Here is a 25,588-nt window from a genome sequence, read left to right on the forward strand (position 1 = left end):
TGCTAGCCCCGTCCACTCACTCTTAAACTCACACACACTCCCCTGTTCCAGACACCCTGTTAAAAAGTGGCTGTTCCTAAAACATGGCTGTCAGACACACACACACACACACATCCTAATTGTTTCCATGAAGCCTGAACAAACATCTGAGGCATTAGGTCTGTGTAATTGTTGTTTGACTGGACAAAGCTGCTCCAGAGGAATAACTGTCTCACAGTGCACTGGGGTTTACCTGACGACCGGGCACTGGGGAAGGTTGTGACATTTCATTACATGTGTGTGAATAGACCTGCAACAGGTTAACAAGGAACACAGGTCCTACTATGTACCGTCATGGACACACATCCAACATGTGTTTTCTACCAGTTCTAGCTGAATTATTATAATAGTGATACCACAGCACAGATATGTCAATCTGTTTAGTTTATTAATGACACATCAGCCTACTTAAATTAATATTGCCATACATGTGGAAGTATTTTAGATGACACAACAAATAAAGATCTTATGGACAGACATTAACAGAATCTCTATGATCTTGCATTTTCTTAAAAAGAGAGACAAAATGTAAAAACAAAACTTTCCATATCAAAATCTGGTCCACTGTGTACAACACAATTGAGACAACCAACTTTGACTTGGTAGTGAAACCATCACATTCCATTCAGTGATACACATTTACGTGAAATTGATTAAATTAACAGAATTTAAAATCAATCAAAAACAAAACATTTCCATTTGTAACGGGCCAGGAGCTTTTCCTGACTACTTTCACTAGACAAAGCCTAAACTATATCTAAGGGACAACGTTTTCTCGGAAATTAACATATGTGATGATGAAGTGTCCAAGGGGTTCCTCATCCCAGGAGCAGAGGTTAAAGGGGAAAGGTCAGGGGTCATATGAGCAGACGTTAAAGTTCAAGGATCATAGCTCAGCAGAAGTCCTTCCATAAACCAAACGGTGCATCTCAAAGGCCAAGTCCTCTCCTTCCCTGCGTTTAACTCCCACCTATCTGTCCTTTGTCTTTACACCAGTGCAGATGAAGAGAAGGAGACAAGGAGAGGAAGATAGAATACATTTGAGACACGTCCAAGGACTTCATTTCTTGGTCTCCATTCGTTCAGTGAAGGGTTTCCCAATACCTCTTTCTCTCCCTCTCTCTCTGTACCCCCCGAGCGACATCAGATTCAGGATGGATGGAGAGCAAGAGGAGAGGAGAGGTGTAAGGAGGTGGTTTCTCTCTCTCTCTCTCTCTGTGTTTCTCTCACTCATCCCCGGCCGGTAGGTTCTCTTCGATCCTCTTGATGAACTTCATGCGGATCTCTGTGATATTGTCTCCTCTCAGGGTGTCCTGAGCAAACTTCACATCCACTGCCATCTGCACCTTGGGGAGAGAGAAGGAGATATTAGAAATTAAAAGGGAAATAAAGTACTTTTCTCATGACACATGAACATAACATAAATCACACAAATATAATTTTCATACTACCGTGCTGGCTCTGATATGTTTCTTTTCACATGGTCCTTTTCAGCATGGTTCCAACAACTATGGTGAATATGTAACCAGGCCAGCACAGTATAGCTTGGTTAGGCTCGGCTCAGTTTGTCTCAGTAGTGTGAAAAGGCCTAAAGAAGCTCCTCGGAGTACCCCACATAGCAGGTTGGAGTACACACCATATACACACACACACGCACCCTCCTTACCATCTCCAGAGCTCCTCGGAGTACCCCACACAGCAGGTTGGAGTAGACCAAGGAGCTGTGGTTGTCAGGCAGCTCTACAAAGTCCACCAGGGGGTTACTCTCCAGGATGAGGGAGAACTCGTCTCCCGCCGGGCTCCAGTTGGTCACACTGGGGGTGATGCCCAGGTACATCTTAAATGCCACCTAGTGGACAACACATGCAATCACACAATGCTGTTAATGTTACAATGGCGTTACAAGTACTGTATTCATAATAGAACAGACACCATCACTCTCATACAAGATGAATCACTGAATTACATTTTACATTTTAGTCATTTAGCAGACGCTCTTATCCAGAGCGACTTACAGTTAGTGAATACATTTTGATTATCTCGGCAAGTCTGAACGGCAGTTGAGGCTACCTGTTCATCATCTAGACCAATATTCCATACTACTGCCTTCCATATAACTGAACCATAGGCCTACAATGCAAGGTTACACCTGTGAAACGACTTAGCAGCACTGTTAGAACTACTGTATAACATAACAAGAAGCAGTGGGGAACATGAGCCCAGACACACACACACGGGGGCTGGGGCTAGTTGGCTTTGCGGTGACATAGCTGGGATGCTTCCCTACCTGCGTGAGTGCGAGAAATGAAAAGCAGTAGAGAGGAGCTATGAAAGCTCAGAAACTATGCAGACCACTGCAGGTTGGAGTTCAAATTCCAGTCGCCGGCTCTCTTGCTCTCTAACTCACAACCTCTTTCTCTCTCTCCCTCATCTCAATCGCTCTCACTCTTTATCGTTCCCTGTCCTTTCTCTCTCCATCTTGCTCTTCCCCCTCTCCTCTCTCCTTTCTGGGAGGGTTCCAAGGACATGCTCTGATTGGCTCGGGGACGTTCCCATTACCTTAGCAATGACATCGGCCGTTTCTCTGAAATCCTGACACCTCCCAACGCTGGAGCGTGCCAAGAAGTCCTCGATGAGACGCACTCCGATATTGTATCCCCTGGAAAAAAACAAAAGAGGGGGGAAAGAGTGAGCAAAGGAAAGAAGAACGGGTGCTAAATGCTATACCACTTCAGAGCAGAGATTCTACATCTCCTGTAAAGACTTCAGACATGAACACTGGGGGGGGGGGGGGGGGGGTTTATAGAGTGTGATAGATAAGCATCTGGACCCCCCCCTAAAGGAGTCAGATGATATCATCACCCGAATTAACCGTATTTGGGGCAGACCATGCTACAGTAGGTATGTTAGTTAAGCCAAGAGGAAGAATACCTTCACAGGCCATATCACACAAGGCCAATCTTTCAGCCTTAAAAGATTACTTTGCCATTTTATTACTTTGGAAAAGTTAACTACACCTTTAAATGTTTCTAAGCCAGCGAGACAGCATTGATCTTTACTAGACAGCACCAAATACCAAATGATTCACAATGGGCACACCACCCCCTTTTCCCCTTTCAAATTCAGAGAATTCATTGGACAGTGTGTCTTCTGTTTTCTGTTCCTCAAAAGAGGAGGGGATGGAGCCAGTGAATTCCAGGAGACGTTTAGAAAGCGAAGAAGACTCCTAACATGGATGTGTGAAAGGTGATTACTTCCCTGGTTATAGACCACCTGTTTCATCACAGACACACAGATTATATCACTGGTCTACTGGTGACTGGGGTCAAGTTTAAGAGGGATGGAGAATTTGCCAGTGTGGTGTAGGTTGATGGGAAACATCAGAGAGGCCGAAAGCGGTAGCTCCACTTTGTCCATTTTCAGAGTAAATGATAAACTGAAAATGAAATGCAGAGGAGTGGCACATTTTACAGGTTCAGAGCAAACAGTGCACTTCACACACACACGACTCAATTATTATCCTTGTTTCCTTTCCTTGATCACTTATAAGTGAGAGGACTAAGCAGATAGTTTGTTGAGAAGAAGAGACTCACATCTTATCCAGCTGTTTGTTGACCTCCTCGTCGTTCTCATAGTCCTTACACAGCTGGGTTACCAGGGCCCCGTATGTCAGCGTGAACAGCTCTGCGTTCTATAAGATGGTAAGGAGGGAGTGTGTGTGCGTGTGTGTGTGTGTGTGGGAGACAGGAAACGGGAGAGAAAAGAAACGTAGCTGTCAGCACCCCCTGGTGTAAAAACGTCAAAACAACAGATATTTCATTGATTCAAAGACAGTGAATCATTTATTGTATTGCAGATGCAGTACTTTAATAAATTAATTCAGCCTGACTAAATTATGTAGACTTGGTTCAGGTACATGGGTCAGGTACCTATGATAAAGACAAGTATCAATATCATACGGCATATTATGACTTGCCAATTGCCATCCATGCCAGGGTAACAGTTAAGTTAACGTTAATATGCTTAGCAAATGCAAAAGGTAGCTACGCCTGAATACTCTTTTTTTTAACACTGACTGTCATTTTGGTAGCTAGTTAGCTGTAAACAACTTGCAGTGACTGAGCATGTCTTCCATGGCGCTAGCTAGCTAATGAAATGCTAACTAGCTAGCTTCCTGTATTTGTCATTCATTGATTTCTCACTTAATACCTACATTGCACTATAGTTATGCTAATGTGTCCTTAATACTTTATCAAAACACGCATGATCAGATCAGCATATTAAGCTGGTTTTTGGAGGTTAATAAAAGGCAGATTGTCGTCTAAATTAGCCCCCTAGCGTTAGCTTGTTTACTAACTACCTAGCACTAATTGAGTAGCCCGAATGGTAAGCAGATCGCGACTCCTTACCATCTTTTTGCTGTCTGTGGTTCGGTTGGATTGCCTTGACATAGTGTATTGGGTTACAGGCTTATACAGATGACTAGGTAGTTATCCTTTATTTATTTGTTTCTTTGAAAGTGTATCAGCTGTCAAACACCCAACTTCCTGAACACAAGTTGGAACCGGAACCAGCGGAGGATTGTGGGAAGTAGCAGCACCATTATCATCATCTGGAATACATTTTCTGCCTCTGGTGAAAAACAAAGTATCTAGCAAAACACAACGAAATCTCGAATTTCATACCTCTCAAAATGTCTAAACTGGCATTGTTCAATGTGTATATTACTGAACGGCTAACAGCGGCGGCTGTGGAGATAGGCGGGGTGGTAGAGAGAACAATAACAGAATACCAGGAAGAAATCTCTCGTTCAAAGGAGGAGAATGAACGTCTTCGACGTCTGCTGGATTTCAAACTGCATAGAACAGGTTTGTGTCGATTTACATCAAACGAATCAGGTAGCTAGCTAGTTGCTGATGTAAAGACCCACTCTGTTGAACTTTAATTAGCTAACTTGAATCAGCAGTATTTTGGGATTTATCCAACTGTAAACTAACTAGCTAAACATATTGTAAACAAAACATTAATGTTATTGCATGAGTTTCAAAGGACAATGGATAGGCCCAGTAATGTAGTAAACTCCGAGTCGAATCCAAGGACCCTATCATCCAAGTCCAGGGCCTTTAATTATGATCGAGTCACGAGTGCCTTCCAGTGAGAATAATTGTTGGAAATGCTTATTTTAGACGTCTTTTCCAGACATCGAAATAGGTAAAATGTTGGTTCTGAATTAAAGTTGAAAATACGTCATTTACGGACGATGAAAATACATGTTCTAACGCTTTTAAAACACTGAAGCCAAACATGGAAACGATGGATACAACTTCCTCTGTGTTATTGCATTATCATAATTCATATGCGCGCCACTAGAAATCCCATCATTGGCATGTTTCTGTTAGCTGATACGTCATGACAAAATACATCATATTACTGTCCTGCTAATGTGCTTGGACCTTGTAGGCTAAACTGCCGAGAAAACCCACATAACTGATCCAAATGGTTGCCCAATCAGGCAGGCTAGATGCAGTTATTTCGAAATGAATATGCATTGAAAACGCCAGGCTTTTGAGCGGTTATTCAAATGCAATAGGCTATTCACTGCAGTTTACAGCCTAGACTAGAGTTTTGTACTCACTAGAAAACAATCATAACATTCTTAATTACAGCCCCTCTGTCTTTATTGTTTTTCTTGCCCAATTAGCATCTGGCCTCGCTGCTGCCACAGCTATTCCTTTTAAATCTTGTGGTATCCTAGGAAAATCCAGACTTCAAAAGCTTGTTGGACACTTTTTAAAAATTATTTTCTTTAGCCAACTAATAGGATATTAGAGGAGAGATGCAAGCTTGCTCTTGCTTGCTGAATGTAAAATAGGCTACAGCATTAATGAGCGGGGAGCTGGAAAGGAGAAGCCCCATATTTTACTATAGTAGGCCTATCTTAACACCAGGCTACATCCTGACAAAATAGGCCTACACCATGTGAGTGGCCTGCTAATGTACCTTTTTGGACCTTCTAAACAGTCGAGAATAGACCAGTGGAGGATGCTGAGGGGAGGAAGGCTCATAATGGCTGGAATAGAGTCAATGGAATGGTATCAAACATATGTGGTTGATACCATTCCATTGACCTCATTCCAGCCATTACTATGAGCATTCCTCCACTCAGCAGCCTCCACTGGAATAGACCCACACTGATCCAAATGGTTGCATAATCAAGTCTAGGCTGTTGGCCTATGCAGTTATTTCGGCATGAAACAAAACACTAGGTCTAAGTGAGCAGTTATTCAAATTAGCCTATATATATATATATATATATATATATATATATATTTAAACATTTTAGTCATTTCTTATCCAGAGCGACTTACAGTAGTGAGTGCATACATTTTCATACTTTTTCGTACATCATTGCAGTTTACAGCCTATGGACAATAATTGTTATTCACTTTAATAAATTCCTCATTGCACTGTTGTTGTTGTAGCCCAGGTATAATAATTTCCTTATCTAAAAACGTAGGCCTAGGCCTAATCAATAGTGGAGCTGCATGCCCGGGGACCACAGAGCGCAACCTGGAGGAACGCACTACAGATCTGCCATTTCATAATCTGTTAACTTATTTTTCTTGCACTTTGTTAGGTAAATATTTAGCCTATAGCCCTAATATTTAGCTAATAAATGGCCTAATATCTAGCTAATATTTAGCTTCTTACTTCAGCTATACATCACTAGCCTCTCTCTTCCAGCTGTTCCCATGCACAACAGGCTATAGGCTACACAAGCCTCTCCGCTATAGGCCATTCCTCTTCTCGTGAAATCCCAGGAAAAGCTATAGGCCTAGGCTACAAAAGCTATAGGACATTTATTTTGGTACTTATTTTATACTAGACCTAATAGCCTATTCGGGGAAAGAAGCAGGCTTGCTCTTCTTAATTGCTGAATGTAAAACAGGCCTACAGCATAGAAAAATGCATATCTGGGAAAGTTGAGGAGAGAAAGTACATTGGTATGATAACTTTTGGCCGGTTATGATAACATTGTTGCACTGATGCATTGCAAATAGTTGCACAAGACATAGTCTAGATGAGCACAGTGAAAAAGAAGACCCAAAGGAATTGACAACCATTAGAAAAATGGAAGTCTCTTGCAAACCACAATTACATGCTGTAAAAGATGCACAGGCTAAACGGTGTTTGTTGTTGAATTGCTACATTTAAATACAAGTTACTATATTATTTTTCATTAGGCCTACATGAACATTGAAGTATTATTTTCAGTTGTTACTATGACAATGAACACACCCTGAAAGCATAGAATGGTCTGAACCAGTATTTGTGCGTTAGAGACCTCATGAATGGTCTTGTGTTAGCACCTTATTAATAGTAAACGTGCAGTAGGGTGCCTTGATCAGTTGATTGACAGGTGTAGGACTGTAAAACAGTAAACTTTCCTCTAGTGTGGATGCTCACCAACGTTTTACAGTTATGTTGCCTATACACTACTGGTCAAAAGTTTTAGAACACCTACTCAATCAAGGGTTTTTCTTTATTTTGTTGTAGAATAATAGTGAAGACATCAAAACTATGAAATAACACATGGAATCATGTAGTTACCAAAAAAGTGTTAAACAAGTCTAAATACATTTTATATTTGAGATTCTTCAAATAGCCACCCTTTGCCTTGATGACAGCTTTGCACACTCTTGGCATTTTCTCAACCAGCTTCACCTGGAATGCTTTTCCAACAGTCTTGAAGGAGTTCGCACATATGCTGAGCACTTGTTGGCTGCTTTTCCTTCACTCTGCGGTCCGACTCATCCCAAACCATCTCAATTTGGTTGAGGTTGGGGGATTGTGGAGGCCAGGTCATCTGATGCAGCACTCCATCACTCTCCTTCTTGGTAAAATAGCCCTTACACAGCCTGGAGGTGTGTTGGGTCATTGTCCTGTTGAAAAACAACAATGATAGTCCCACTAAGCCCATACCAGATGGGATGGCGTAGCGCTGCAGAATGCTGTGGTAGCCTTGCTGGATAAGTGTGCCTTGAATTCTAAATAAATCACAGACAGTGTCACCAGCAAAGCACCCCCACACCACAACACCTCCTCCTCCATGCTCTACGGTGGGAAATACACATGCGGAGATCATCTGTTCACCCACACCACGTCTCACAAAGACACGGCGGTTGGAACCAAAAATCTCAAATTTGGACTCCAGACAAAAGGACTAATTTCCACCGGGCCTAATGCCGATTGCTCGTGTGTCTTGGCCCAATCAAGTCTCTTCTTCTTATTGGTGTTCTTTAGTAGTGGTTTCTTTGCAGCAATTCGACCATGAAGGCCTGATTCACATAGTCTTCTCTGAACAGTTGATGTTGAGATGTGTCTGTTACTTGAACTCTGTGAAGCATTTATTTGGGCTGCAATTTCTGAGGCTGGTAAATCTAATTAACTTATCCTCTGCAGCAGAGTTAACTCTGGGTCTTCCTTTCCTGTGGCAGTCCTCATGAGAGCCAGTTTCATCATAGCGCTTGATGGTTTTTGCGACTCCACTTGAAGAAACTTTCAAAGTTCTTGAAATGTTCCATATTGACTGACCTTCATGTCTTAAAGTAATGATGGACTGTCGTTTCTCTTTGCTTATTTGAGCTGTTCTTGTCATAATATGGACTTGTTCTTTTACCAAATACCCCCCCCCCCGACCTTGTCACAACACAACTGATTGGCTCAAACGCATTAAGAAGGAAATACATTCTACAAATTAACTTTTAAGAAGGCACACCTGTTAATTGGAATGCATTCCAGGTGACTACCTCATGAAGCTGGTTGAGATAATGCCAAGAGTGTGCAAAGCTGTCATCAAGGCAAAGGGTGGCTATTTGAAGAATCTCAAATATAAAATATATTTTGATTTGTTTAACACCTTTTTGGTTACTACATGATTCCATATGTGTTATTTCATAGTTTTGATGTCGTCACTATAATTCTACAATGTAGAAAATAGTAAAAATAAAGAAAAACCCTTGAATGAGTAGGTGTTCTAAAACTTTTGACCGGTAGTGTAGTTAGTTTATCGTTATAATTATTGGCTTGGTGGATGGCCCGGGCCTTAACTCTGACACAACACAACTAACATTATTATCACAACAGAACTAGCCTACTTGTAAGTCTAGCTAACATTAGCGAACTTGAATGAAATAAAATGACACTTTTACTTGACTTTAATACTCTATAAATTGGCTCTTTCAAATCATTTACCCTGGCAAGTTAAGCGGAAGTCGAATTCATCACTTCCTTTGTTTGGCCGTGCCCATAGCAACGTTAGAAAATGAGGTGGATACATGTCAATGAAGAAAGCATTATGTCACATAAAATTAAAATAAATCCAGTTAAAATAGGAAAACTGACCAGACTGAAGATTGCAGTATGGAATATTTATTATTCCTCCCATCTGTCACATGCACGTATGTTAGCTTTTTCAAAAGCTTTAAAACTGGCAGCGATGATGTTCAAAGTAGTCCAACCTACAGAATAAACCAACAGACCACTTCAACTACAATAGCATTCTTAGTAACGGTTACATACATATATTTTTTCTTGCTATGACTGTGATATGTTGTTTATCTACCTTAGTTTAATTCACTGACTGTAAGTTGCTCTGGATAAGAGTGTCTGCTGAATGACCAAAATGTAAATAAATACATAAAAAACAAAGCAAAGCATACTGGGTATTTTGCTAATGAGCTCCGCCCCAAACAAGTACAAATTTGGTCGGTCCGGATCAGACCAAATCTGAACGAATCATAGATGTCTAGGCTATGTTTCACACGTTTCAACAGCCCAGTAGAGTACAGAAGAGTACAGTAAAGTAGAGTTTAATTCAGTAGAGTACATTGTACTCTGTGCTCTACTGTACTATACTTTTCTTTACTGTAATGTACTGTACTCTGCTGTACTGTGCTCTACAGTGCTGTCAAAACTTGTGAAACATAGATGTCTATGATTGGTTCAGATTTAGACAGGCCGGTCCGTGGATGTTGAAATCAAGGCCGGGACCCAAAAAAGAAATCCAGAAGACATCGGCGTCAGTCAATGCTTACTGGGTTGTTAGTGCTCAAAGATACATTTTGTAACATAGAAAGCTCGATAACATTTACTGTCTTGCACATTGGTAAGGCTAGCAGCAAATAAAGTAGCTATCTGACATTCCTGTTGTAGCTAGCATGTTGAATAATGCAAGGGAGAGAGACTTTCTGACAACAATGTCCAAGTCCGAGTTGAGTCACGAGTCATGAAAATCGTGACTTGAGTCCAAGTCAAGTTCGAGTCCTGGACTCGAATACTACAACACTGGGTAGGCCTATGTTATTTACATAAAACATTTTCAAATATGTATTGATCGGGCCGAGTGGCGCAGCGGTCTAAGGCGCTGCATCGCAGTGCTTGAGGTGTCACTACAGACCCGGGTTTGATCCCGGGCTGTGTCGCAGCCGGCCGCAACCGGGAGACCCATGAAGCGGTGCACAATTGGCCCAGCGTCGTCCTGGTTAGGGGAGGGTTTGGCCGGCCGGGATGTCCTTGTCCCATCGCGCTCTAGCGACTCCTGTGGCGGGCCAGGTGAATGCATGCTGACACAGTCGCCAGTTGTACGGTGTTTCCTCCGACACATTGGTGCGGCTGGCTTCCGGGTTAAGCGAGCAGTGTATCAAGACGCAGTGCGGCTTGGCAGGGTCGTGTTTCGGAGGAAGTGTAACCGGTGTGAAATGGCTAGCTAGTTAGCGGTGCTAGCTTCGAGGGTGACTGTTGTCGATGTGTGCAGAGGGTCCCTGGTTCGAGCCCAGGTAGGGGCGAGGAGAGGGACGGAAGCAACACTGTTACAGAAGCATGGCCCTTGACCTTCGCCTCTCCGTACGGGAGTTGCAGCGATGGGACAAGACTGTAACTACCAATTGGGGAGAAAAAAATGGGTAAAAAGTAAATAAAAATATACATAAAATATGTATCACTTATTTATCCCTTTCCCCACTTTTTTTCTAGACCCCCAGCAGCTCACGCTCGCAGTCTCTGAAGAGGAGGTTCCCCCTGAACAGCAGCACTGTGAGCAGAAGTGGAGCCCCAGTCTGGAGCAGAACCCAGAGCCCACACAGATTAAAGATGAACAAGAGGAAATTGGGACAAATCAGGAGGAAGAACAGCTTGAAAGGCTAGAGTCTGATACCAACGACTCCATATTCACTGTCTGTGAGGAAAGAGACAGTAACCCACCTTACCCACCCCATCAAAAGGATTTCTCAAGCCAAGCTTCCGAGAGCAAAGAGGGGGATGTGTTATGCATCCGCATTCCTAAAGAGATCAAAACTGAGCCTGATGGAGAGGACTACACAGTATCAGAAGCAACCAGTGCCTCTCAGTCCCTATCAGAAGGATATCTAGGCTGTTCTGCAGCTCAGAGTGAAAACAGCGGAAGTGACAATGAGGTGGAGAGTGGGGGACAACCGTCAGGGTCAAAGCCACTGGAATCATCCAGAAAATGGGCAAAGAAAGAACTAAGCTTCCATACCATTGCTGGAGGCAGGGCAACCACAAATGCTTCTCCTTATTGTTGCAAGTTGTGTGGAAGTACATTTGTGTACATTGGTCCTTTAGTTAACCATGTGAAAAATGTACACACAAAGCATACGAAAATGTGTGGTGTGTGTGAAGAAGTCTTTGAGTCCATTGCAAGTCTGACAGATCACCTGCAAACCCACATAAAAGCAACACGTACTTGTAATGTTTGTGGCAAATGCTTCCCTAGTGATGCTAATCTGAGAACCCACATGGTGTCTCACACAGGGCAGAAACAGTATCAATGCAAAGAATGTGGGAAATGCTTCAAAACTAAGGGATACATGAAATTGCATATGAGGCTGCACACCGGGGAGAAACCATTTCAGTGCAAAGAATGTGGAGAAAGTTTCACTTGTAATGGATACTTGAAAGCACATATGAAGTTCCACACAGGGGAGAAATCATATCGGTGTAAGGACTGTGGGCAAGACTTCGATCAGAAGACACAACTGGAAACGCACATGTGGACTCACAGAGGTGAGAAACCACATGGTTGCAAGCAGTGTCCGAAAAGTTTCAAGCGTAAGGAAGAACTGACCAGACACACAGCGGTTCACACAGGAGAGAGACCTTTCAAGTGCACTGTGTGTGGACATTGCTTTGCCACCCCAGGCAACCTGACACAACACCTGACCACTCACTCTGGAGAGAAACCGTATCGTTGCAAATTCTGTGGCAGATGCTTTAGAAACAATCCGCTACTTAAAAGTCACCTGAGGAACCGTCACAAATTTCATGACAGTGCCTGATTCTCAGAAGATGACTTAAAGGACAAGTTTACTTTTTTATAACCAAATCTCTATTTTTGATGTAAATAGCATGTTATAAAAGGGTCCAGACACCTTTTTTGTGATTTTGCATGTTTTTGAGAAACTTACCACAATAAGCAAATCACTTCCTCGTCGTGTAGTATGGGGGCCCTGAAAAAACATGAACAATGGATCCAAAAACACCCAAATGCGTCCTTTTCGAAATGGCAATGCTCTCAGTATAGTGATGCAGGTCTTTAGATGTTGTACACATGAAATTGTGTCATTCCGAACTTTATCCGCAATGTTATATTCCCTTGCGCGAGCAGTTTCCCTTATCCAGCTGTTCCATTTTCTGTGTAGCCTGCTGCTACATAACTGCTAAAATAAAGGAAACACCAACATAAAGCGTCTTAATAGGGCGTTGGGCCAACACGAGCCGCCAGAACAGCTTCAATGCGCCTTGGCATAGATTCTACAAGTGTCTGGAACTTCCTGTGTGGAAGCACCCCATGCTTTCAATATACTTTGTATCTCTCGTTTACTCAAGACTTTCCTTTATTTTGGCAGTTACATGTAGAATGGACGGAGAGGTATTGCTGGAGTCGCAACAAAATGTTGCGGATATAGTTCGGAATGACACAATTTCATGTGTAAAACATCTAAAGACCTGCATCTCTATACTGAGAGCATTGCCATTTCTAAAAGGATGTATTTGGTTGTTTTTGGAGCCTTTTGTTCATGTTTTTTCAGGGCCCCTATACTACACAACGAGGACAAGGAAGTGATTTGCTGTTTAGGGTAAGTTTCTCAGAAACGTGAAATCACAAAAAAGGTGTCTGGACCCTTCTATAACATTTCATTTACATCAAAAATAGAGATTTGTTCTAAAAAAGGAAAGTGCTCCTTTAAGTTTAAAATAGACACTGTCTTTTGGTTGGTGGCGCATTAGAACATACTGTACAATAGAATCTATAAATCAATGTAGTATATGCTCTCCCTCTCCTCTGTCAGGCTATGCCTTTGGTCAGAACTGTGAATACTAATCTGCTTTTTACTATTAAATAAAGGTATTCTATATATATTCACATGAAAGCACACAATTTTCACTTTTGTGAAGGATGATAACACATTGTAACTTACAAAACTGTCCCTTTACATTGTCTTTATTAAAAATAAAAAATAAAGGGGTTCAGGGTGGTGTAAATTGTTTTATTTTGCATGTTATATGAGGCTACAGAGTACAATGAACCTTCCTTTTATTGAGATACGTTGTACGGTTGTTGTTGTAAAAAAATTTTTTACAGTCCATTAGATAGGACTGCACAAAAACATTTAAAGGTAAACTCAGTGAAATGTTGCAATGAGCAGCACCGCAGATATTGGGGTGAGCGAGATGCACGACTTCGCCTTCACACAATATCTGCGCATGTGATGGGTTTGCTTCACGCTTTTACAATGTGGTAGCCACGGGACCAAAACAGCGGAGAAGTTGCACTTCAATGCTGTTAGTTGTTGCGGAAATTGACCTACCATGCTGCTGTTTACTTTCAGCATCTACATCAGGAATGGGCAACTCCAGTCCTTGGGAGCCTGATTAGTGTCACACTTTTGCCCCAGCCCCAGCTAACACACCTGACTCCAATAATCAACTAATCATGATCTTCAGGTTAGAATGCAATTAGTTTAATCAGCTGTGGGATGGGGAAAAAGTGTGACACCACTCCGGCCCCCAAGGACTGGAGTTGCCCATCCCTGATTAATGTCATATCGCTGTCTACCTTTAAAACGTACAAAATAAAATAAAAACAAATATATCACATCATTATTTTCACTTTTAGAAATGCATGTGTTTGATAATGAACTAAGATATATTGATTGCTGATAACTGCATACTTTATCATTTTTACTTTCATAATGAATTTAGTTTACTGGGCAGAACGAGAACGAGAACGGATGACAACTCTTATTTTGAAGGATTTACAAAATCCTGAAGTAGCGTTACATATGTCACGTGATAAGAGGATATTTAAGCTCCTGGCGCGAGAGGAAGGTGACGAGAGAAATAAAGAAGCAAAAACAACCTGATCCCACTTTCGGAAGTTGCCAAAACTGTAAGTTACATTATTATATGGTAGTATAAAATGTTTAATTTCACTCAAAGTTCAAATACGCTCAAGTCAGTAAGTGTATTACACGAACGATTGCGTATTTTTATTTTACTAATGAATGTTAGCAAGTACTGCTAGCTAACTCCAGCTAGCTAACGTTACTTGGTTTAGCCGGTTTGGTTTATGATTTTTATCATTTCTACTTTACTAACTAGCCAATTTGGTCCGCGTTAGTATCTTTGGAGCAAGACATTGATAATGTTAGTTAACTAGCTAGACAGTTGTTATTACCTGAAACCTGGCCATACCAAAGATCCTGGTAACTTTCAGCTTTTGTCTGTGGCCATACCTTGCCAGCCATTTTTGGCGGCTTTTTTCTTCCCGCGAGATGGGAAGTCTGTTACACTGTAGATAACAATTATAGAACGCTATTCCAGTGTCGGCAAACATTCTTGGCTAAGTTACATTGTAACGCTTTACCTTATCATTCTCAAGTCACTTTTTCGAGTAGTAAATTGCCTTTAGGATTTACAGTGTACCTTTCTCACCAGGTCTTGTCAAGAAAATGTCCATTAGGAAAATGAAACCTGGGGATAAAGCCTCTGAGAACATAAAGGTAAGCAAATGATAAATGCCAATCCCCTGTCTAGTGTTGATATATCAAAGTGTTTAGTAGCAGACCACTGTACTGTCAAGTTAATGACTGAAATATTATGTGCAAGGAGGCCCACCATTACAATTCAGCAATTTAACTGAAGTGGTTTTAACAGGCCGTGAACCCACAGATCCTTCATGCACCTCCAGAATTGGAACTCAACATTTTGAAATTCGATGACTCGACCTCGTGCCTGTCACTATATATTGTTAGGGTTAATGTTTGCATGCTCACTAACTTGTAGTTGTCCATAGTGAGTATTTTGAGACTAGTTCCCACAGTAATTATTTGGTTAAGAATGTCAGCGGGTAAGATAATGACCTGGGGCCAATTGCAGCCTGTGGGAATTGGAAGGCAATCACCCCATGCATGCAGTTGTGCTAGGAGCAGGGTGAGCCTGCCCCTTTCTCACGCCTGCCCCTTTCCCACGCCTGCCTGTGCAATCCAGTCAGATATCAGACCTGGGTACAAATACTATTGGAAGTCTTTCCAATACTTTGAGCGTTTGCTTTAGCCTGCCTGGAGTGCCAGGTAGACAGAGGGATTGGACTTTTGGGCTCTTCTATTGGTTCCATTGCAACAGAAGTTCAAACACAGCATTTGAAATGATTTTAAATGCTATTTGAACCCAGGTCTGCCTTGATGTGAGATGCGCAGGGCTGTTCAGCCACTTCACTTATTTGCTATCCCAAAATGACAATCGCGACAGTGTAACCAGAGTAGGGTTTGTTGAATGGCACTATACCCAGGTCATTGCTGAGTGTGCTCACTGCTGAGGTCAGGGAGAGGGTTGTTTCCCACCGAAGTTGCACCTCAATGGTTTCTCACAGAGGGATGTAACAAACTCCTGACTGGTTTTGTATGGAATCGCATGAGCACAGACTTTTCGTTGTTTACTTTAAAAAATGTAATTATTTAACTGTACTGGATTAAACTTTTTACATTTGACTTCATGTTTTATTTCAGCACTTTTTTGGTGGATCCATTCAAGGCATGGGACCCACAAGGAAAACTCTGCAAGTCCTCCAGCAAGCTGCAGTCAATAAGAACCATGGCAGAGTAATGCCGGTATGTCGTGGGGACTTGTCACCCAAATCAGTGTATTTGGCTAACCATATTGTATTTTTTTTTTTGGGGGGGGGGGGGATTTCCAATATTTTTTACGTTTTCCTCTAGCCCGATCACCCCTCCCCTAATTGGAGTAAACTAATGGACAACAATACTTAGACTTGTACTTCCAACATGAACATTTTACAGGCATGGGACATTTTACCTTAGTTATCCCTCTTTACCTTTAGTCCCACCCTTCAGCTACCCTCAACCCCTCCCATCAATCTCTGAAAACCGTCCAGTTTTGTTTTCTACTTGCCATATATTTTTCAACTAATGTTTTTCTCACAAGTTCTGAACCTTTCTAGTCTCAGTTTCTACAGGATTTTTACTAAGAGTATTATATTATTGATTATGGCTTTTCAAATTACCCAGCAGTGCTATTTGAAGAGTTAGTTTTGGGTGAATGTTGCGGCAGTTATTTTGGCCCATTCTTGAACCTGCGAACAAAAACAAGCTACATATGGGCAGTACAAAAACAAGTAGGGATGACCCAGACTAAAAAAAATCTTGTTAGACTGAAAGTCATGTTCTTTCGACCAATCAATTGCTCTAATTTTTCAACAGTGTATTTTTCCATGTAGACACATCCTGTGTTTTAATAAAATCAACTATATACGTTGAGCTTGTCTGATGCTTTAAGCTTACGGTTTGATGCCTCAAGAGGGTGCCAGAGATCTAGGTGACCAGAACCTTAACATGACCCATCTATTCTCCAGCTGGCTTTCGCAGATTCTGCCTTTACTCTCCTGAAATTGCCGGTAATAGACTACAGTACGAGTCGGCAACCTTTCTCATGTGGAATGCCAATTTCTTACATTTTCTACCGCGCTGTGTGCCAGTTATGAAAATGTGCAAATGAAAACCATAAGTTTCATTTATAACGTCTTCAAATCTCAATCATTGTCATGTGGTTAATCAAAATTCTATTTAAATGATACAAACCTAAAGTAAGTTAACTTCTATTGCCATTGTCAACTATGTAAAAATGGCCTACATAAAGCCAACAAACATTGCAGGTAGAAAATATCCTATAAGTCACATTGGCAACACATGGCCTGTCTGCAACGAACTTGAAACATTGTATTAACTTGGGTTCTGCCCGCAATGCACTTGCAACATTGAATAAAATATTCTGGGCCCTCAGAGTTTCCCACGCCAGTGAGCTTGGGGCAACTCAAATTTTCTGCTGATTGAGCTCCTGTTCCTCTTCTAGAATATTAGCTCAAAAGTATTGTGGAGCTCCTGCACCTAAAATATAAAAAGTACCATCACCCAAAATGAGTACCGGAACCTATTTCAGTCCAAGTCAAGCACTGATAAGAAGCATATTTAATGCAGTTTCCATTGGATTGGAAACGTGTAGCATTGGTTGTGCACTCTGCAAACTGTGTCCACTCCAACAATGAGAACAGGAAGACTGTAATATTGAATACATTAAAAGAAATGACCATAACCAAACGTTGTAGATACATTTTTTTTTATAGGAATTCATGGTAAATGTACTACTGGTGACATATGTAATGGGGAATTGAAATACACTAGGAATTTCAACTATGAATGTGCATAAATTGGTGGGGGAGAGCGCATTCTGGAGAGAAGTGCATCTGGGCGCATGGTCAATCCGACGTCTGCATTGGCCATGCAGCATTTACGGAGCAGAAGTCGGGGCAAGAATGGCCTCCGCAGAAGTCTGGGCATTCATACTACTTGTGCTTTGCAGAGCTGTTGTCAAGGAAGTGAGTGTGTTTATACACTATGTACTGTCCCCACCTACCGTCAACCAATCATGTCAATGCGGAGCCATACAGAGCCCTCCGCATTGTTACAACATTTGGGAGGCGCATGGCGACACAGTACAGCGCTCAATTTGACCTCTGGGGGCTCTGCAATTGCGTCACACCCTCCATATGGAGCCTCAGACCACATTTTCGAATCAAGCATAAATTGGCTTTTAGTCTAGGCCTCTGCAATCGATTTAGGTCACTGAGATTGGCGCAAATATGTGTGTTACTGCTCGACTAAAACCATCTCGGTCGGCCAACAGCCTAAAGACCAAACAATCGACCAGTCGACTAATTGGGGTCAGCCCTAAAAACAATTGATTTGTCTCTTTGCAGCAGAATCTGCGGTGCTGGGATGACCGTATCCCCATATACATTACATTGGTTGCCAGAATGTTGTATAATTTAAATAGAAAAACTAACTTTTGGATCAGGCCAACAACCGATGTGCTGATCAAGTAATTCTTTGTTGGGTATTTTTTTAGACGGGAAAGGTGGTTCACAAAAGAAAACAGTGGAACGCAGAACAAGTGAAGGGCTCAAAGAGGGTGAAGGCTGAAGTTGCTGTCAAATCTAAAAACACAGAGAATGGAGATCTACCTGATGGTGTTACCAAGGAGGCCTATGAACTAATGGTCAAAGGTATGTTTGTATTTAAATATTTACAAGCACTCTAACTGTTTGGCTGGCCATGATCCTAATACCATTTATCACATCAATGTTTCATTAAAATGGACTGGGTTTATTTTGTCAATGTACAATGTCATAATACTTTTAATCCCATATAATTAAATCTATATCCTTTTATTAATCTCTTCCTTTTGTCCAGTAGTTAAATTGAAATGGCCTACCCCCTCTGTTTCAGTAACCCCTCCCTCCTCTTACTGGAAAGAGGTAGCCGAGGAGAGACGTAAAGCGCTCTACAGCGTTCTACAGGAAAATGAGAAAGTGAGTTAATCACTGAAGAAAGCTGACTAACTTGTCCCTTTCCCACGTTTCAAAATGAGTCAAAATCCGGTAGTCTCTCTGGCAGCACTCCACCTGGCACAATGGGTGTTAGTCTGTTTCAGAGAGATGTGGCATTTTGCTCCCAGGTCGTTTGAATATAGTGGAATTATTTTAGTGCCATTGAGTTAAGCTGATAGTGGGGTCTGTGAAACTGATTTTTAGCTGATGGTGAAGCCTGAAACTTTGTCAAGTTCTCAAAACTGACTTTATCACCTTGTTTGAACAGTTGCACAAAGACATTGATGCCAAGGATGAGCAGATAGCCCACCTGAAGACTGAGAATGATGAGCTTCAGGAGCTGGCCCAGCATGTACAACACATGGCTGACATGATAGAGGTGAGTCCTGGGAAAGTAGTGGGAAATTGATGGAACATAAGGGTATTTGTGGCTCTTTTGAAGTCTATGCTGGATGCTTTTTAAACATAAGGTAGCTTGTGACGTTCAACGCTCATGTTATCTCCTCTCAGAGGTTAACTGGAAAGAGTCCGGAAAGTCTAGATGACTTGCGAGAGATCACCCTTGGTGCCGACGAGAAGGCGGAAGATGAGTTGGAGGAGCTAGATGACTCTGATGATGACCTTGGTACCAGCAGTGATTTCACACCCAGGGCTGATGTCTTGGATGATGTCACAAAACAACAGGAAGATGACTCCTCAGGAGAGGATTGAGTGCCAGAACTTCAGTGCACGGGTGAAACTCAACTTTGGGAAATCTCTGTGTTATGGACTTACCATTCTGGCATTGATGCCTGTAGTTGATTTATATATTTTCTCTGCTTAACATCTCAAGAGATACTTGTGCCTTACTTGCATGATTTTTACTTTGGTCAACCACAACAGCTTATCATGTGGCTATGGAAAGGGAAGTTTCCCTGGTTGTTTTTAACTTTGCTGTTTTTAAATGTATTTGATCATTTACCAAACGTTGGCTTTCATTATAGTGCCGTTTTAGTGCACTCTGTGTACATAGGCTTCAGGAATGTTCTGTGAAATAAACACCATTTTATTTTTGTAACTTGCCTTTAATTTCTCAAACTTCCAAAAGAATAGTGTGACATCAGTTGCCAGTTGGCCTATTTTCTAAACCTGACTGCAAATGAAAAGGCATCAGAAATTAGTTTAAGAGCCATAGTTTTGCTCCGCAACCTGTCCTGCGCCTAGTGTTGTAACAACCTGTGGTGTCCAGAACCCTAGCATACAGAGCAGTTCCCTGGCGTAGTTCTTTGGCCAACCGTACCAGTCCTGTCCCTCCAGAGCCTCTAGGGTCAGCCTCAGGCTCTGTGACCCCACCAGGGTGCGTATAACTGGGATGTTGTTACAGCACAGGATGTTGAGCAAGTAGCAGCTCCACATTTTAGTATTGGTGGACAGTGGGCAGGTCGTGTCCATCAGCTCCTGTAGGAGAAGATTGTGTACAGAATTGTCATAGACAGATTTTGTGTTAATTTTATGCCAAACATCAATTTTATGGGTTCAGTGCCTTGCTCAAGGCTACAATGGCAGGTGACCATCCAGAACCAGAGTTTCTAACTGCTCCTGCTGTCCCTACCTGCAGCTCTAACCTCTAGGCCCTTCAAACTCAACTCCACTGCAATGCCTGTTCCACTGCATTTAATTGTTCCACTCATCAGTGACTGCTTTAGAACTGGGACACCAGCTGGGTGCAATGAATTATCAACAGAACCAGCAGGCTCTGAAACTCATAGGGTAAGCGTTGAATACCCCTGCTCTAAGATACCTGCTGTCCCTACCTGTAGTGTGGTGTAGAGGCCCATTGAGTGGGCCTGCTTCTGGTTGGTCAGGTGGACGTAACAGACCCCAGACAGCCCCTCCAGCACAGAGATCCTCTGGTCATCTGACAGGCTGGGCTGCTTGAGGAAGTCTGCCATGAGGGGCATGTACTCTGCAGCACAGATTGCTGCTGCGTAGCCACCTGGCAAAATAGTTTAATACTTTTCAGAGGCAATGGTCCTCTTTCGGTTGCTTTGATTGTACTTTTTATGTATCAAACATTGACACGATGGCTTTGCAATGTGCTTTGATTTCACAAGACACTGAATATAATCTTGGAGTTTATTTGAGCAGTGCAGTGGTGCGAAAGACATGCATTTGGCTGTCTTCATTTAATTAGCATACACTGAGACCAAAACAATCCATTGTTTATGTATGCCCAAACAGGTATAATTAGCCCAAAGGAGTTGTACCTCACCACGGCAATTGGATGTCGAAACGTTTAGCAGACGCTGTTATCCAGAGCGATTTACAGGAGCAATTAAGGTTAAAGGGTTTAACTCTCAACCCCAATTTCAGCCTCTGCCCAACCCCTTCAAATTAATTTTAAAAAATGCATTCCGGTGTGAAGTTGTGGGTGGGTGGAATTGCTTATAAATGTTCATTTTTGGGGGTGGGTAAACGTAGTTGTACCTGATTCCAACACTTTCTCACTAAAGCATACTTACCAGAAGTCCACTGGCATGCTCTGATGATAAAATAATGTGCATCAAGAGCAGATACGGCTCTGGACAGTTAGCTCATAGTGGTAACGTGCCCGGACATCTATTGCCACTTGCTGTGTAAATTCAAATCCCCCATGGGCGCAAAAAAAATCCTCAACGTAGAGACTCTCATAAACTGCAGTATTGTGTTGGGAAAAGTGCAATCACCTTGAAAATGTAGGGGCTCAATTCAATCCAACCTGCATTGCAGTAGTTAGTTATTTTTCCAATGGTCAAAATTAACTCTCAGATTGATTTTGGGTACTGTTTCAAAACCTACCAGGGCGACCCCCTCTGACAGGTATGCTTTCACTTTTCAGAATTACAAGTGTGCGTGTGTGGGCACAGGATGAATATTGTAAATAAAGGATATGTGGGTTTAGAATTCTCAACCATTGAGCTACGAGTCACCTGTTTTACCGGACTACGCGACCAATCAGAAACTAAGCAAAAACATTACATTTGGTCATATGCGGAAATGTGCCTTACTGCCTTTTGAATTTGGTGTAATGTCAGTTTAGTCAAGCAGTCGGAGTCAAGGAAGCGTCTTGCAAAATATATTGCCACACCACTTAGAAAGACAATTGCCAAATAATAAAGGCGCTGTCACCTGCTTTTATAGTAGGCCTTGAAGGGAGAGTATTTCATACCGAACCCCTACCTTGAGATGACATAGTGCCGCTACATCACAATATCAATGGTAGAGTTTAACCGCTGGGGGGGGGGGTGATTAGATTTACTAATAAAATAATAAAAATATCACTTTTGCAACAAACTTCCAAAATGAAGACCAGAATTGAGTTGTTTCACTATAACTAAAACTAAATTTACTCTAAGTCTGAGAGGAAGAGACTAAGCGAGAGGATTGACTGGGCCCAAAATCTGTTTTTCTCCTGCAAGTGGTGTTTTTTTCGCTCACCAAGCGAGGAGTTTTTGTATGGCGGTCATTGGGAGAGTCGAATTTGGATTTTAAAAAAATGGAATGGCTTATTTACTACGTAGGCTTATTTGATCAAATATAAGTTTAGTAATTCTTGAGTTGTTACTAGTAGGACACACGACATCCCTGCAACTTTGAGAGAAAAAAACACTTTATATCGGACTTGTGCCTGGTCATCACTAGTTACCACAGCCACAAAGGCATAAACCCCGCCTATTTCTAAAATTAGTTTTTTTTTAACAATAACTCCAATTTGGACTTTGTGGCTGTGGTAACTAGCAGAAACCGCTCTGCCTGTTCACACGTGTATCTACCCTCTTATTGGCTAGAATGGTCCCGTCTGATTTTGCCGCCTCAGACTGCATTCCATTTTTGAATACATTTATTTTTATTGTTAGAGCGGCAATACAATGGATAATCTCTGGTTAATTGCGTCGACAGATTTTTCACCTAGTCGGCTCGGGGATTCTAACCAGCGACCTTTCGGTTATTGGCCCAACGTTCTTAACCACTATGCGACCTGCCGCAAGAAAACATTACATAATACTGTTTACGCGGAGCGCCCGTAGGATGGTTATCCATTAGTGTTAAAACAATAGATTATGTTGTTAAAGTGAACTTTGTAGCCTCTGCTACAGTCAAGATAAGTGTTGATTAGATAGATACAGGGCTCTCCAACCCGATTCCTGGAGTGGTACCGTCCTGTAGGTTTTTAGCTCCAACCCTAATCTAGTGCACTTGATTATAATAATTAGTTAGTTGATATGCTGAATCTGGTTAGTTACGACTGGGGTTGCGGTGAACCTACAGGAGGGTAGCTCTCCAGGAACAGAGTTGGAGAGCCCTGAGATGGACCTATTTAGTGATTGCAGGTTTCTTCTCTTTACTTCAATCAATATACACTGCTCAAAAAAATATCCAGGATGGCACATCAATGCGAGCTGTGGCAAGAAGGTTTGCTGTGTCTGTCAGCGTAGTGTCCAGAGCATGGAGGCGCTACCAGGAGACAGGCCAGTACATCAGGAGACGTGGAGGAGGCCGTAGGAGGGCAACAACCCAGCAGCAGGACTGCTACCTCCGCCTTTGTGCAAGGAGGAGCAGGAGGAGCACTGCCAGAGCCCTGCAAAATGACCTCCAGCAGGCCACAAATGTACATGTGTCTGCTCAAACAGTCAGAAACAGACTCCATGAGGGTGGTATGAGGGCCCGACGTCCACAGGTGGGGGTTGTGCTTACAGCCCAACACCGTGCAGGACGTTTTGCATTTGCCAGAGAACACCAAGATTGGCAAATTCGCCACTGGCGCCCTGTGATTTTGTTGTCAGCACATTCAACTATGTAAAGAAAAAAGTATTTAATAAGATTATTTCATTCATTCAGATCTAGGATGTGTTATTTTAGTGTTCCCTTTATTTTTATGAGCAGTGTAGTTTACTACATTACAAAGTGTTGAATAAGGTTGGAAGCATTAAGCACACCCGTTTCTTATTCTACACTATACCTGTGTATCCCAGTAGGCCAATGTTGTGGACCGCCAGTACTCTCTTCTCCAGAGGCAGCTCTGTGTTCTGAATGTCCTGGCCTGCTAGTCTAATCTTCTTATAGTGCAGGTTCTTATAGTCTTCATCAGACCCCTCATCATTGGGAAACAGGTAGTTTTTTATATGGTTGCTGTAAAATAATGCAATTCGCTGAATCATGGTGGCAGTTTTCCTTTTGTTCAGCTGAATTTGTGTGGATCGGAATGCTTGAGATGGAATACAAAATTCTCTAACCATTGTGATGCAACTACATTCTTAATACAAGTAGAATTACTTTAGAGATATCCATAGACACGGATACTGCTCTTTCTCTATGGAAATACCATACACACAAGCACAGGAATTTCTGCTGGTTTATGTAGGCTGATAATCCCGGTCTGAACTCTAAAAAGTTTTCTAACAAGAAAAAAGTTAAGTTTCCCAACTCCAGTCTTTGAGTACCCCCAACTGTTCACATTTTCATTGTAGCCCTGGACAAACATACTGATTCAACTCAAGGGCTTGAATCAGGTGTGCTTGTCCGGGGCTACAACAAAAATGTTTGCTGTTGGGGGTACTGGAGTTGGGAAACACTGAGCTAGAGGGTGAGTATGTTATGTTCTTTCCCACATCCTCTTAACCTTCCAGCAGTGACATACTTGTCACCTCATCAGTCACCTCTCCTCTTTGTGTTTGTCCTTTTAGCCCTGTTTACACCTGGTGATAACATGTGTCCTGAGCTTGTTGACATTCTGATCTTGTCCACATTTTAGACTGGTGTACTGTAGACAATTTAAAATAACTGATTGTGTTCGGTGGGGTCCTTGGTATAAACAAAAATAAATCCAAAAACTTTGGCAGTTAGAAAAGGATGTTCATATGATCGGGAATATATACAAAACCTTGCAGAGAGCATATCCAACTGACAATCTCTTCGGAAAAAAATATAAACTATTGGAACCAAGACTTCAATAGAACTGATGTTGACACAAGATGGAGGGGAAAGTTGGAGAACTAATGAAATTACAGTTAACAAATGTATGCTTAATCCAGTATTAACAAATGTATATAATTTATTATACAAAATTCACAAATTCTACAGCACAACGGCAGCCATGTCTCAAGTGTAAAACTAATAATGACTCAATAATCCATGCTTTCTGGGAATGCAATAAAGTCTGGAAGTTGTGGGCGGAGCTAGAAAGTTGGCTGTCAGAAGTATTACAATGTAAACTTACTTTTATTCCGTCTGTCTGCATATTTCAAGATATGGCATATGGGGGTGTAGAGATACCCAATGGGCTGGACGATTCTCTTAACTCATCTTGAAAAAAGTATACAAAACTTGGAAGTCAATCAATCTGCCATCATTGACACAATTTATTTAAATATTTTAATAGCATGGGTGACCGAGAAAAACAAATTGGTACAATTTAAGAACAACTGGCAAACAATGTAGGCACTAGGGATGGGGGTGTGAGCATGCGGGCCTGGGCAGATGAGATGTAGTCATTGTTAGTGTTTGTCTAAGTTTGTTTTTTTGGAGTGTAAATATATTTTTTTAAAGGAC

At 41.9% G+C, this 25,588-nt stretch overlaps 4 protein-coding genes across 6 annotated transcripts; 2 read left to right on the forward strand and 2 right to left on the reverse strand.

The window, feature by feature from the left end:
• Window positions 1–408: 408 nt before the first annotated feature.
• Window positions 409–4,614, reverse strand: LOC311114638 (trafficking protein particle complex subunit 3-like). 3 transcript variants are annotated; one of them, XM_084189880.1, is made up of 5 exons: window positions 4,449–4,614; window positions 3,633–3,730; window positions 2,599–2,698; window positions 1,706–1,888; window positions 409–1,385 (listed from the first exon to the last, which is right to left on the reverse strand). In XM_084189880.1, exons 1-5 carry the CDS (start codon window positions 4,488–4,490, stop codon window positions 1,266–1,268), a joined length of 543 nt encoding a protein of 180 aa, XP_084046006.1. In that variant the 5' UTR covers window positions 4,491–4,614; the 3' UTR covers window positions 409–1,265. The 3 variants fall into 3 exon arrangements, with proteins under 3 accessions (XP_084046006.1, XP_084046007.1, XP_084046005.1); XM_084189881.1 differs by having other exon boundaries at window positions 409–1,379; window positions 4,449–4,604; XM_084189879.1 differs by having other exon boundaries at window positions 409–1,379; window positions 1,697–1,888; window positions 4,449–4,594.
• Window positions 4,615–4,657: 43 nt separating this feature from the next.
• Window positions 4,658–12,409, forward strand: LOC311114639 (uncharacterized protein). The gene is made up of 2 exons (XM_084189882.1): window positions 4,658–4,907; window positions 11,074–12,409. The coding sequence occupies exons 1-2, from the start codon at window positions 4,733–4,735 to the stop codon at window positions 12,393–12,395; spliced, it is 1,497 nt and encodes a 498-aa protein (XP_084046008.1). The 5' UTR covers window positions 4,658–4,732; the 3' UTR covers window positions 12,396–12,409.
• A 1,913-nt stretch (window positions 12,410–14,322) lies between these two features.
• Window positions 14,323–20,072, forward strand: LOC311114640 (geminin-like). Its single transcript, XM_084189883.1, has 7 exons — window positions 14,323–14,509; window positions 15,058–15,122; window positions 16,128–16,229; window positions 18,541–18,697; window positions 18,921–19,003; window positions 19,290–19,400; window positions 19,532–20,072. Exons 2-7 carry the CDS (start codon window positions 15,072–15,074, stop codon window positions 19,730–19,732), a joined length of 705 nt encoding a protein of 234 aa, XP_084046009.1. The 5' UTR covers window positions 14,323–14,509; window positions 15,058–15,071; the 3' UTR covers window positions 19,733–20,072.
• A 110-nt stretch (window positions 20,073–20,182) lies between these two features.
• Window positions 20,183–24,198, reverse strand: LOC311114634 (armadillo-like helical domain-containing protein 2; the record flags this gene model as incomplete). The annotated part of the gene is made up of 3 exons (XM_084189876.1): window positions 20,183–20,458; window positions 20,815–20,996; window positions 24,000–24,198. The coding sequence occupies 3 exons, from the start codon at window positions 24,196–24,198 to the stop codon at window positions 20,183–20,185; spliced, it is 657 nt and encodes a 218-aa protein (XP_084046002.1).
• Window positions 24,199–25,588: the final 1,390 nt, after the last annotated feature.

Source organism: Coregonus lavaretus (genome assembly GCF_964263955.1).
Source record: "Coregonus lavaretus genome assembly, contig: HAP1_SCAFFOLD_256, whole genome shotgun sequence".
NCBI lineage: Eukaryota > Metazoa > Chordata > Actinopteri > Salmoniformes > Salmonidae > Coregonus > Coregonus lavaretus.

Coding starts and splice junctions, on each gene's coding strand:
- LOC311114638 (XM_084189879.1), bottom strand. CDS start 4,490: ATGTCAAGGCAATCCAACCGAACCACAGACAGCAAAAAGATG. Junction 2,699..3,632: donor AACAAACAGCTGGATAAGAT/GTGAGTCTCTTC, acceptor GTTTTTTTCCAG/GGGATACAATATCGGAGTGC. Junction 1,380..1,696: donor CTCTGGAGATGGTAAGGAGG/GTGCGTGTGTGT, acceptor CCCAAGGTGCAG/ATGGCAGTGGATGTGAAGTT.
- LOC311114639 (XM_084189882.1), top strand. CDS start 4,733: ATGTCTAAACTGGCATTGTTCAATGTGTATATTACTGAACGGCTAACA. Junction 4,908..11,073: donor TTTCAAACTGCATAGAACAG/GTTTGTGTCGAT, acceptor CTTTTTTTCTAG/ACCCCCAGCAGCTCACGCTC.
- LOC311114640 (XM_084189883.1), top strand. CDS start 15,072: ATGTCCATTAGGAAAATGAAACCTGGGGATAAAGCCTCTGAGAACATA. Junction 18,698..18,920: donor CTATGAACTAATGGTCAAAG/GTATGTTTGTAT, acceptor CCTCTGTTTCAG/TAACCCCTCCCTCCTCTTAC. Junction 19,004..19,289: donor TTCTACAGGAAAATGAGAAA/GTGAGTTAATCA, acceptor TTGTTTGAACAG/TTGCACAAAGACATTGATGC.